Source organism: Melanerpes formicivorus, unplaced genomic scaffold, assembly GCF_026170545.1.
Source record: "Melanerpes formicivorus ecotype bairdi unplaced genomic scaffold, bMelFor1.0.p_v2 SCAF_6, whole genome shotgun sequence".
In the NCBI taxonomy this organism is placed as follows: Eukaryota; Metazoa; Chordata; class Aves; order Piciformes; family Picidae; genus Melanerpes; species Melanerpes formicivorus.
In genome coordinates this window covers 1,910,222-1,923,789 of record NW_027142358.1, presented here as the reverse complement: position 1 = coordinate 1,923,789, position 13,568 = coordinate 1,910,222, and the positions used below count along the sequence as shown (strand labels likewise).

At 41.2% G+C, this 13,568-nt stretch overlaps 1 protein-coding gene across 10 annotated transcripts in view; it reads right to left on the bottom strand.

The window, feature by feature from the left end:
• The window catches only part of ABLIM1 (actin binding LIM protein 1), a 229,556-nt gene that overhangs the window by 155,097 nt on the left and 60,891 nt on the right, over positions 1 to 13,568 (bottom strand). For 9 of the 10 annotated variants that reach the window (XM_068139314.1, XM_068139303.1, XM_068139304.1 and 6 more), the window contains exon 1: positions 311 to 626. The exons of the other annotated variant lie outside the window; for it this stretch is intronic. In XM_068139314.1, coding sequence (XP_067995415.1) covers positions 311 to 554 — 244 coding nt within the window. In that variant the 5' untranslated portion in view covers positions 555 to 626. Of the gene's footprint in view, positions 1 to 310; positions 627 to 13,568 lie in introns of those variants that run through there. 10 annotated transcript variants of the gene reach the window in all.

Here is a 13,568-nt window from a genome sequence, read left to right as displayed (position 1 = left end):
CACAGTACCACTGCTCCCTAAAGGTACTTCTCTAGTTTGAATACTTCTGCAGATTATGGCCCACTTCATCCCAGGATGGCCACATAGAGAGCTGCACATGTCTCCATCAACTACTTCTGACTACTCACATTCTAATTTAACTTGTTGGTCTTCTTTCCATCCTCTCTGGCAGTGATAAACCATTTCTCCACACCTGAGCACATCTATTGTCATAAAGCACTTTGCTGCTATACAACAAATAAGCTAACTGTAAAACAATATAGCATATGCAGCAGCCAAAAGGCACGATCTGATGACAACCCTCACTTACCCAGATCCTCAGGAGCATCAAATAACTGCTCGCACAAATAGTAGTCATCTGGATTCAAATAGGGTAGCTGCTTCAGCAAGCTCTGCTTAGGAATGAGATACAAGACCTCTGCAATATCCCCATCCTCAATAATCGACATCCTTTTGACTGAATTTCGGAATTTCACCTTTTCTAGCACCAGTTCTTCATTTTGACTTGATCCACAGAGCTTCCTAAAGCTGTTCAAGATGGGGAAAGATGGCATTTCTGTTCAGAAGAAGCTAGTGAAAGCAACCTGTAGTGCATGTATTCAGCCTACTCCTCACGGCACACTGCCCTTACCAGTCCTTCTCTTTTTCTCTTATCCAGCAAAGGAGATTAAGGGAAGATATATTTTTAGTGATTATCTTCAAGAGATTATGACAGTCAGGTGACTGCCATCTAAAACTATTGTAACCAGTTACAACTCAGCCCTAGGAATGCAAAAGTCAGAAGCAAAACCATAAAGAGTATCTGAGACTCAGATTAATATTCAGGACAAGAGAAAGAACGTAACTGAGTTACATAAGAGGATTAGTTTAAAATCAAAAACCCCTTGCTGTGTCAAAAATCTTATTATGGAAGAATCATCATCATAATCTACAAATGCACATCTGTGCATTTAATCTACCATGCCCCTGTTCCATGCCAGGTTCCATGTGTGCTCTGGCAAAAACATCGTACTGAAGACAGAATATGTTGGTCCTCCTTGTTGAGGAATGTACAAAGACTGGCTAACACTACTTCATAAGCAGATTTCTTTGCAGAAATCCTTTCTGCAGCTTTCACTATCCCAAACAAAAGCACTTAAGCTTTCTTCCAACTATTAAGGATTGGTTCTCTTGTGCTCCTCCTCTCCGCTTTCTTGTGTAGCTGACAGGAGAAGCTTTGCAGATACTATGCCAACCCTTCCTGCTTCACTTGTAAGAAGTATTTACATTAATCCAATTCCAATGGCTTGCTAATCTAATCATCTAATGAATATTTCTCCTGGGTAAAGGCAGAGTTAATCATCAACAGGGCACTGGAAAGTCACAGGAAATTCCAAAGCAAAAGAGTAAAAGAAAACCCCTAACAACAAACCCTAAACTAAACCATCAAATGTCTGTGAAACAAAGTCACAGGTAGAACCTGTGAGCAAGACCTGCTCAGAGACAACCTCAGAATCTTTACTCAGCCAAACTCCTAGAGAACTTTACCAGGTAGCGTTTGACCCAGGCTTTCAATTCATATATATACACACATACGTGTGTATACAGGTGTGTGTGTGTAGATAGATAGATAGATAGAAAGATAGATAGATAGATAGATAGATAGATAGATAGATAGATAGATAGATAGATAGATAGATAGATAGATAGATAGTTGGAGTTGGAAGGGATCTCTGAAGATCATCTAGCCCAATCCCCCCTGCTTAACACAGGTATGCCTAGATCAGGTTGCACAGGAACCAGGTGAGTTCTGAAAGTCTCCATAACCTTTCTGGACAGCCTGTTCCAGTGCTCTGCCACCCTCAATGTTAAGAAGTTTTTTCTCACATTTAGGTGGAATTGCCTGTGTTCTAGTTTGTGCCCACTGCCCCTTGTACTGTCACTGGGCACCACTGGAAAGAGTTTGACCAAATCTCTTGACACCTGTCCTTTAGATATTGACAAGCATTAAAACTAACTGCACTGCTTCCTGTAAGGCTTTTGCCAAATGAGAAGGTGAAAGAAACCTCACCAACAATAGGCTTACTGAGCACAATGACACACTGTCATTTCATTCTTCCTTTAAAACTACTATCTACAGATGGGGACAGACTTTGAAGAGACAGCTGCTTTATTTACTGTTTCCAGATAACATCTCACAAACCCAGACCTTGATCTATTATTACACACCTCCTATGAGGTCAACTGCTTTTTATTTTTCAAATAGGATGATATCTATGTTATCTTGAAAACAAGCCTGAAATCACAGTTCCCCTCAACCATCCAGACACCTGGCTTTTATAATCCGTCATGGGCACAGTGGGACAAAACCAGAATAAATCTGCATCACTGTACTAATTCTAATGGGGTGATGCCAAGGTATATTTGAGGAAGAGCTGGCCCAGTAAATATAGCAATTTCAGTTCTGTCACAGAGTATCTTCTATCAGCTCAGAAATAGCAGCAAATGCTGTGTTTTAAGTATTTCCCATAGGAAATGCAGCTCTGCAACAATTTTCCAATCTCTCCCAGGTTTCACAACCTACTGACCTGCACAGCACAGCAACTGAGCAGAAACGACAGATCTGAAACTCTAAAAGCTTCTACCACTACAGCTGAAGGTGGATCACCATTCCCTGCTTAATGCAGAGGGATGACTCACAGGAGATGACTGGATGCACTCTGACACAGGTGTCTCCCAACTGAGTATCATTTGTTGCTGGATAATCAGTGAAGGATGTTGACATCTGACAGCAGCAGTGCCAACTATCCAGCCTCACCAACAACTCAAGGTGGACTTTGCCCTTAGACGTAGGCGAGGCAAAAGCGCACATTGCCCTGACACAAATGCTGCTGCAGAAGCTGATCCTCAAAAAGCAGAAAGCTGAGTTCTGCAGTAACTTTTTAAACTGCTGCAGCATTTGCTACAGCTTGGATGCCTAAATCCTGAAAGTAAGCCTTCTTCTTCTCTGGAGTTTCAACACACTGGTTTAAGACTGACTCCAAACTTTCTGTTGTAGCCGTGCTGATTCCACCCTTCCAGCCATTGCAATATGTACTCAAGCAGTATGATCTACTGTGTAGCCATACTCAGAAGAAAATGCAGTCTTCTCCCACTTAATCAAACACTGTATAAGCTGTATAAAGCCTCTATGAATTCCTTTAACTTGCAGTTTGCCCAGAACAGTTGCAACTAAGTGATAAAGATGAAAGGGCACAGAAAAGGCACAAGATGCTGAATCCACTTTCACCCTCTCAGGGCTCTGTTCCTGCATAGGGCAGGCGTGACTTCTCCAGTGTCAGCTTGGGAAGCAGCAGAGATCACTACTGTGGAGGCTTTTCACAGTATCTGCGCTACAGAAGTAGGCAGCCTGTGACTGCTGTAGAAGGGTTCAATGTTATTTCAAACAGTGAAGTGCAAGCCAGTCTCCTTGTGCCACCAAGACACATGGGCTACTGGGGACCACAGAGACTGTTGAGTTTAGACTAGCTTTTTGTGACCTTAACAGGGCAGGGCAGAAGCATCTTGCTTAACTAAAAATAAGGTCCTCCTTCCTCTGGGGGAGACTACTCTAAAGATGATCACCTCCAGCCCTGAATATTGCTGTTCCTATATGATGAATACAGTCTCAATCTCAAAGACCACACACCAGATGCTGCTTATAATTTGTTATAAGCACATAATTGCTTTGTGAAGCAATATGGTTTATTTTGTTTTAAGTACAGGGTTTGTCTTCAAGAGCTTCCATTCTGTTAATATGTAATATTAGGAGGACAAGAAGGAGAAGTGAACAAAACAAGACCAGGAAACATCTCAGCAGCTTCCCAAGTCAAATGAAGGGCTATTTGAAGCAGCTGGCTCCAAGGATCAGATCCTTGTTTCCAAGGGAAAGGAGGAGGCCTGAGACAGCCTTGTACAACATACTGACTGTTACCAGGCACTGGGATTTAGCCTTAACCAGAATCGAAATGACAGTAGCAAGTACTCAGTGAAGTGGAAAAGATTGATTTCTAATATTCTTGCTGAAGAGAAAAGGAAAAAGCCGAGAACCCAAGGGCACAACCCTGTCCTTATGCTTCTTGAAAGACATCCTCAGGAATCCAGGGCACCCAACCCAGAAGTAGTGTTGAGGAAATTTCCTCAGTATCTGCCAAGTAGCAAAATACTTTTAAATCACTGCCAATTCAAAGCTGTGCCTAATCCAAGTATCCGATGCTGGGGGCTTGAGCCTTCACTGGGCACAGTTTGAGGTATGGGCACTTTCCAGACTGACAGTTCTCACAAGGGATGGGCTCTGAGGCAGGGATTAGTCAGACTAGCTCTACTTAAAATATTTTATCTCATTACCCACTTTATAAATATTTCATTTCCAAGTATTTCCAGCTGTCTCAAGACCATTCCATCCCCTCTGAATTCACCAAACCAACGGGCTGCCTGGATGACAAAAATGCCTGTATTTCACATACAACCAGGAATAGAAACCTCTGTGCTAATGCTACTAGAACAAAAGTAACTAAACAAAAATTGACTGCAATCCACAAAGAAATTGCACAACAGAATAGCAGGCACTGAGGAATAGCAAATATTAGGCACCAAGGGCTAAAATCATAGTAGAAGAAATATTCCTCATCCTCCTGAGCAATGCTGAGGATGAAACTGGCCCTTCAGCTAGGAAAAAAAAAAGGCAGAAATGTGTACTGCAGTCTTGCCTTTTAATTGCTTCTGCCACCAGAATTAAACTCCTTGCAAATGCATTACAGTTTGACTTTATTCTTGTATTGAAAGCATCAACCCCAATTCAAAACAAAACAAAACCCAACCAACCAAACCAAAAAAAAAACCTGAAAACCAAAACCAAACCAACAAAACCCACCCAAACAAAACAAAACGACTAAACAAAGCACAACAGGAAACTGAAGTCACCTTAGTACAGCAAAATCTAGCTGCAAAGAAAAAACAAAATGAAAGCACAGAAAACACTGTACAAGAAAAATGCTTTTCCCCCTCACACTGCTTCAGAGGGTAACACATTTATTGCAGAGGTAGGTAGCCCCAAATAATGTTTTGTGCATCTGCCCAGGGCAACAGGATTATCTTTTTCTCCCATGTAATAATTCTCAAACATATTGAGAATGGGGAAAAAAGAAGATAAACCCAAGGCCTTCACATAAATGAAAAGTGAGCCAGCACTATGTCTATTTATACCAAGAAATACAGCGATCCAGGCAACAAAATAACCAGAACAGCAAGAAAGAGCACAAATTTATCCTAGCATTCTAGTACACACACACAAACACACACACCAAGAAAGGAACAAAAGCTTTCTACTTGTGGTGAAATTACTCTATACATGCAGCATTTTTAACTCTGGACACACACAATCCACTTACTGAAGACTTCAGGCTGATGTACAAAACACTCAGCTATTTACTGTAAACTTCTGGAAACGCTTCATCCACATAATAGAGACTCCCACCACCCCCACCACCCCCAAATAATCCATATGCACATCTTTCATTTCTTTACCTATCTGTCCAAAACAGGCAGCTATCTTCTGGGCGTACTGACACACGCCATTCAGACCCTGGGGTTCCTCACTGAGGATCTGCTCACTCATTGCTTCAGAAGGAGCTGCCTTTCTCTGCAAAGTCAACCAACTACTGCTTGCTGGAGACCAGCAAGACAAGAGAGCTTCCCCTTCCACTTTCTCCCCATCAATAATTCAGGTACTACACAGAATTTGCTGAGCTTTAATAACCGGTAGTGCAAAGCTACTTTGTGGCTTTTGAAATAACCCCGCTTTAGTCCTTAAAAAACCATCTCAGCTTATTATATCCCAGTCCCTTACAGAAAATCTTTTCAAATGGCAACAAAATCCATTCTCTTGCTGCACAAGGGGAAAGGGCTCAGATCAGTGAGACATTTCAAATATTCACCCAGCTTAAATCCAGAAACAGAATTACCACCACTACTGAAATGTGTTCTACTCCAGCAAGCAGGTGTGTCCACTGCTGTAAGAATCATAGAATCACAGAATCAATAAGGTTGGAAAAGACCTCAGAGATCATCAAGTCCAACCTGTCAGCCAACACCTCATGACTACTAAACCATGGCACCAAGTGCCACATCCAATCCCCTCTTGAATACCTCCAGGGACAGTGACTCCACCATCTCCCTGGGCAGCCCATCCCAATGGCTAACAATTCTCTCTGTGAAGAACCTTCTCCTCACCTCCAGCCTAAACTTCCCCTGGTGCAGCTTGAGACTGTGTCCTCTTGTTAGAATAGAATAGAATAGAATAGAATAGAATAGAATAGAATAGAATAGAATAGAATAGAATAGACCAGGTTGGAAGAGACCTTCAAGTTCATCACATCCAACCCATCAACCAATCCAACCTACATGAACAACTAACCCATGGCACCAAGCACCCTATCAAGTCTCCTCCTGAACACCTCCAATGATGGTGACTCCACCACCTCTCCAGGCAGCCCATTCCAATGGGCAATCACTCTCTCTGTATAGAACTTCTTCCTAACATCCAGCCTAAACCTCCTCTGGCACAACTTGAGACTGTGTCCTCTTGTTCTGTTGCTGGTTGCCTGGGAGAAGAGACCAACCCCCTCCTGGCTACAACCTCCCTTCAGGTAGAGCACCGCTAGTTCTAATATTCCTATGCACAACTTGTCAATCTTATGTATCTTCTGGGGACTAAAAAAGGGGTGAAAAAAGAAAAATCCCAGGTATCACCACATTATCTGGTAAGTTCTAGCATAATGATCAGGGGGTTGGAGCATCCCTGCTACAAAAACAGGCTGAGGGAGCTGGGGTTGTTCAGCCTGGAAAAGAGGAGGCTCCAGGGAGACCTAATAGCAGCCTTCCAGTACCTGAAGGGGGTCTATAAGAAGGATGGTGACAGGCTGTTTACAAAGGCCTGTAGTGACAGGACTAGGGGAAATGTCTTCAAACTAGAGAAGAGTAGATTTAGATTGGACGTAAGGAACAAGTTCTTTACCATGAGCGTGGTGGAACACTGGAAGAGGTTGCCCAGGGTGGTGGCTGAGTCCCCATCCCTGGAGATATTCAAGGTGAGGCTCGGCAGGGCTCTGGGCAACCTGATCTAGTTGAGGATGCCCCTGCTGACTGCAGAGGGGGTTGGACTAGGTGACCTTTGGAGGTCCCTTCCAACCCAGACCATTCTATGATTCTTTTACAGAAGACCTAAGGCACCACAGTCAGGAGCAGCAGGAAGAGGGTATTTTCTCACTGAAGCATGAAGTCCATCTAATCTTGTTGTTATCTAGGCTGAGATGGAAATACATGAGAACTGACTCAGCAGTCCTGCTCCAGGCCAGCTGCAGTGGTCACATATACTTGTTTCTGTTCTGCTCTTCAGAGATAAAGGCAGAATTCTATCAGACTCACAAGGGGAGAAAGAGAATAAGAAAATCCACTACAGATTAAACAATCAATAAACTCAGTGTTTGTAGAATGGCTTTGGTTATAGTCTCCTGATTCAGGTGATCATTACCAGTGAAGAGCAGATGTTCCTCATAAACTAATATGCTTCTTAGCCACATTTGATTTTTCTCCACTCACATAATGCTTGCTGCTTCCTCATTAAGATCATATCTACTCATGAAAAAATAGTAGAGATGATAAGACTACTGATGTCCATATTAAGCAGTGTTAGTACCAAGCAGACACTTCAAAAAGTGTGCTAATACGTCTAGATGTAAATTTCACTCAAAGCAGATTGAAGTGCCTAGTTATTAATATTTAATACTACTTCACCAATCTGTTGTCCATAACAGCATAAAATATATTTTAAAATAACACAAGGGCATTGGTGTCTGTTACTGCCCCAAAGGGTTTGAAGGATCCACACAAATATGAATCTCCCAGTTCCTAGATCTCTACCAAGGTAGTTTACTGGGTTTAACCCATACAAAGTCCTATAAGGTAAGCTGTATTACTGACTATGGCAGGAGGAACAGAAACACTGCAAGGCATCTCTGTACTAACAGAAAAGATTAGCTCACTGAAAAGGGCTAACTCAGGTTAAAGTGGTATCAAAGGTAAAATGATTTGTGTTATCACTCAGCTGAGCAATGCCATTAAGTACAAGCCTTCCATGTAGTCTCCCATGTAGCTCGTTATCAGGCTGCCAAGTCAAGGTTTTTTTCTTCACTGCTGTTACAGCTGACACTAACTAACCATTAGCCAAACTCCATCCAAAACCACCTGTTTTTGCAGCACACACATGCAAAACACCATACTGAAAAACTGTTATGAAGCCTGTCAAGTTCCTGAAGTCTGTGAATGTCTACAGGAAAGGATAGTAGCAAGTTCAAGTCTAAATAGAACGAAGCTACTTTTGTATCCTCTTACACTGCATGAAACGTTAACTCTTTGAAAACCCCTCTGGGAATAGGATAGAATAGAATTAACCAGGTTGGAAGAGACCTTTGAGATCATTAAGTCCAACCTATTCTCCAACACTATCTAATCAACTAAACCATAGCACCAAGCACCCCATCCAGTCTCTTCCTATACACCTCCAGTGATGGTGACTCCACCCTGGGCAGCCCATCCCAATGGCCAATCACTCTTTCTATGAAGAACTTCTTCCTAACATCCAGCCTAAACCTCCCCTGGTGCTGCTTGAGACTGTGTCCTCTTGTTCTGAAGCTTGGTTTTACACATCAATAGCAAAATCCATATGCACAAAGTATTTTGTTAAGCTGACTCAGAAATAAGAAAGCAAATGTATTATGTGTGTTGATTTCTTCTTGGTGCTCATTCCAAAACATACATGGAACACTGCTCTGCCATTTGTTCTTCTGTTACAATTTGCAACCAAGAAAAAACACAAGAGAGAGCACAACTACATTTCTATCTCAGGCTTAACTAAGACCACATGGTGACAATTTCCTTTCCCAACTGATGACATTTGCAAAATCTTTCAGCTGAATTAAAGCATTGTGCTCAGCTTCCTGTTATCAACTACGTATGATAACTTTCATGGCACATGAGGTTTAGATAACAAAAGAGCAGCTTTGCAGCGCATTGTAAAGCTGGACAGGCAGCATAACAAGCTCTTGGGAATGCCTTTCCCTTTGCTGTATGTTCAGAAATTGAATCTGACTCACTTCCCTAAACCCCAGCATCCACTAAGTTTATCCTTCAGTGGAGCAGGGCACATAAAGATTAAACAAACAACAATACCTAAACAATGAGCTTGAGATTACATCTAATCATCTTTTTCTTGGACAAAGGAGAGAACACCACCAGCCAGTTACCATCACATACAATTATTAGCTGGGCTGAAATAGAACACAGAGAAATGAGTCCCCAAATGAGGTATTTAAATAGTGTTAGGAAAAACAAGCAAACAAACAAAAACCCCCACACAACAATGAAGTTGGTATTCAGCAAAGTACTGTATACTATCTCTGGAAGCCTTAACACACCCCTTTCATGGCATTGCCTGATGTCAGAGATCAAACACACATCCACTGGAAATGAAAGAATGGTTTGAATGGTTGCGGTCATTAATTCTATATAGTGGATAACCCAGTTTCACTAAGAATACTCCAGATAACCACAATTAGTATTTTGTTTTCAATTAACACAGAATTTACAAAGCTTATCAAAAAGCAAGAAAACTATCTGTACAACTTCCAATTTGTTAATATAAACCAAGTACTAAGCCTTTCTACATTACTGCTCTGTGAAACCTGAAAAACAAATACACACACACCCCCCAAAAAAACCCCAACAACAAAAGAAGCACAAACCAAAACCACCCAACTTCCACTTTCCCTCCAGTTCCCAAACTCATCAGCTGAAACACTTTTAACATCTATCTAAAGATTTCTCACATCATTTTTTACTACCTCCTTCAGGGAACTGGTGTCAATGAAGGTTATCCAGTTTAAAGGTAAAGCAGAGACAGACAACTAAACCCCCAGCCTGTGATACAAAATGGGCCGTGGCTGTGGAGGCAGAAAGATGAATCTCATATACTCTGTACCAGACCTTGATCTGCCAGAGGAACTAAGCTAAGTGGGTTGTCTGAGGAGTTGCATGGTTTAGTTGATTAGGTGGTGTTGGATGATAGGTTGGACATGATGATCTTGAAGGTCTCTTCCAACCTGGTCTGGTTCTATTCTATTCTATTCTATTCTATTCTATTCTATTCTATTCTATTCTATTCTATTCTATTCTATTCTATTCTATTCTATTCTATTCTATTCTATTCTATTCTATGCAACTAAGCTAAGGGGTTCATCACTCCCTTTTCATCACTTAATATTTACATAAAATAAATTCTGCAATCAATTCTGGCTACAGATGTACTTTAACAACAACAAAAATGACACTGAATCTTGAAGTGTCCATGCTTTCTTAACACCTATCCCCAAAGGCATTTTTTCACTGAGGCCCACATTCCACTCTGCACTGTTCATGGCTGGCTACTGCCCCTACCCAGAAATTAAGTGCAATTTCTGTGGCACTGCACCTGCAGTGCTGATTTATTTTCCTGTTAATAACTAAAGGCCTCGGGTATAATGCTAGTCCAAGTCAAGCACTGCTGAAGAATGTCACCAATATCCATACCAATTATGGCCTGTGGAGATGCTGTTGTGCTCTGTTTCAATAAATTAAACCCATTTTTAGTATTTAATGCCATCACAGCTACCAAAGTATCTTCTCCCATAATCAATTATTCACATTAAAAATAAACAGTGAGTTTAATAGTAAGAAAGTGAGACCTGAAGGGCTGGAATGCTACCCCGGGATTTGAGACACATGCAGCGTCTGCGCTCCCAGACTTGCTGTCAGTCACTGAGCCATTCCCTTAATCTCTTTCATTGTTTCCCCATATCACTTTCCCCCCTCACAAGGGATCTGTAACAATAGGTACATTAAAGACTGAAGTTTTTGCATTCTGTGATAATGGGAACTATAGAAGTACCACAGATACTAATGCTAGGGAGTAATTGGTCAGCCTTAAAAAAAAGAGGTCATGTAAAGCATAGCTGAGTGCTTCTCCTTGATCTTAATTCCCTTCCAACTTTGTTGTTTTCACATTTCTTAATGATTTTCCAATAGATTGCAGCCCTTATTTAACCCTAAAATTGCACATTCCCCCTGGAGAATCTTATTGCTGGCTAAGTCAAGCATAACTAATTCTGTACATCTTTTGATCTGAAAATTCCATTTTTAGCTCTTCTGCCCCAAACAAGCAAAGTCGCTGTTTCGCTGGTTGCTGTGTCTAGAAGAGTAAACAGTTAGCAGGTTATGACCAAAAAAATGTGATTCAGCCAACAGCTATTTACTTTGCTTTATCAATTCCAATGTTTATTTCAGACTAGTCATGGAAAAAAAACAAACACCCTTTGGCCGGTCCCCGACTATTTTCAGACACAAAATAACAGTGTGTGCACTAATGGATTCATCCAGTGCATTATTACAGGATGAGGTGGCTCAGCATTTTATTTCCTGGCAGCACAAGGCTAATCTATTGATCTCTGATGTCAAGAACACTGCACCATGTATTCCTACAGCAAACCCAATCTTTCCTACCTACATATAAGGGGGGGAAAAAGCTAACTGTAATTGCTGACAACGGAGGCAATTTTATAGGTGGGATACAGTGAGAGCTATATGAAAGGTAAATACAAAAACTGCTGCACCCCCAAGGCTGTGTGATTAAACAATGGACTCAACAGCACAATTCAAGTGGCTCAATGCATATAAAAAAAAATCCCAGGGCACACATGAAGTTAAAGAAAAGCCTAAGCCACTCTAGGGAATAATTAGCAAAAAGGATGCTGGCAGAGGCTGGCAGTCCTTCAGATACTCAGTAGGAAATCAGGGGGTTTTCCTACTCCTCAGCAACGTTTGCATATCTATTATTTAAACTGGTATTTGAAAAGCAATTTTAAGATTTCAGTTTTATTCTACTTACTTATGCTTATTAACTATGGAACAGTTCAACCTGTAAAGAACCAGTTAAAGAACAAGAACTAACTAACTAAAGCTACCAAACCCTAGATGACGTTAGTTAGGAAGCCCCACGAGCTAGAGATGGTTCATTAAAATAGCTCCCCATTGTGTTTCGTATTCATTCTGCTTTTCCAGCAAATCACTAAGGTAGCTTCAAGTAAGCAAAGACTTTCAAGATAAATGCAATTCCTTTAATCAGACTTTTTCCTTGACTTTTCCTTTCTTGAACTTTGACATTTTTCTTCCGGCTGAGAGGAGAAACTCTGTAACATTCTCTTCGCAGCGCAGTAAGCGAGACAGAAATAAGTTGGGAAACCAAGAGATCAAAGTTGAAAGCTCAGTATTTTTCCAATCCTCATATTTATTTCTTGTACCTTTAAAAAGAGCAATGTGTTACAAGCATGACATCAAAGAAACCACCACTCTTCTTGTTCTGTATTAAAATGAACTGGATATTATTACACTCTCTTCTGACAAGCCACATGACTACAGAAATGCACACAGCAACTTTACCCCAACCCTGAACAAAGAGTTTTATTAGAAGAAAGTCTTCTCTAGGTCACTGCAGGACTTCCTGAACATCCCAGCTTAACATGCCCCATTCTCTCCCAACAGTGAGTCTTCTAATTTAGATGTGGAAGCAGCACACATGATGAGAAGGGTATATAAAGCATTTCTCTTGCTGGTCTCCAACACTGTAGCCATTCTCAGAGTATGACAGCTTTTGCAATCATGTTGCCCACTCCTGGTTTCAACAAAACCCTTGCAAAGATTCCTTCTTTGTACTCTATGGACTAATTTAACTACCAACCAGAAGCCAGTGCAAACTTTTTGTCAGTGCCTGTCAAAACTAAGAATAGGAGGTTACCTTTCTATATAGTGGAAACTATGGCACTACTACAGGATGCCAGATATGACATCAGAGCAGTTTATCCACTGCCAGCATTCCTACTAATAGCAGCTTTAAATATGCTGTGTTGGCTAATCTTTGTTTTGTAATTAAATAAATCCTGCAGCACTGCTGAACCCTTCCTCTTGTGGTCAGCACTATCTTCTGGTTAAATCAGCTGCAGGCACACACACACACACACACACGGGTGATCAAGAGCGATGTTAAAAACCAAGAAACTGTGAGTTAAGCAAAATTCTGACTCTATGAGCGGCTCACTTCTCACACAGGGATCACACCATTCAGGCAGAAATGAGGTACTGACATCTGAAAATATGCTGAGGGGGGTGAACAAAAGACTCTTTTTAATTTAGTTAAATTTATTCATGACAGGAAATGTCATATAACAAACCATATAACTACTACTGTTTGGTAAACCAAGGGTTTTGTCCTCTTGGGCATCCCATGGTCTCATTTCACTTGTTTTTTCTTGATAGTTAAGAGGAATCTACTCAAATAAGCTCTGTAACCTGGCACCAACAGAAAAAGCAACAGTCAGAGAAACACATCAAACTTCCTAAGTTAACAGGACATTAAAAAGGAGAAACATGTCCTTGACCTGACAACAGGTACAGCTGGGTTTGCT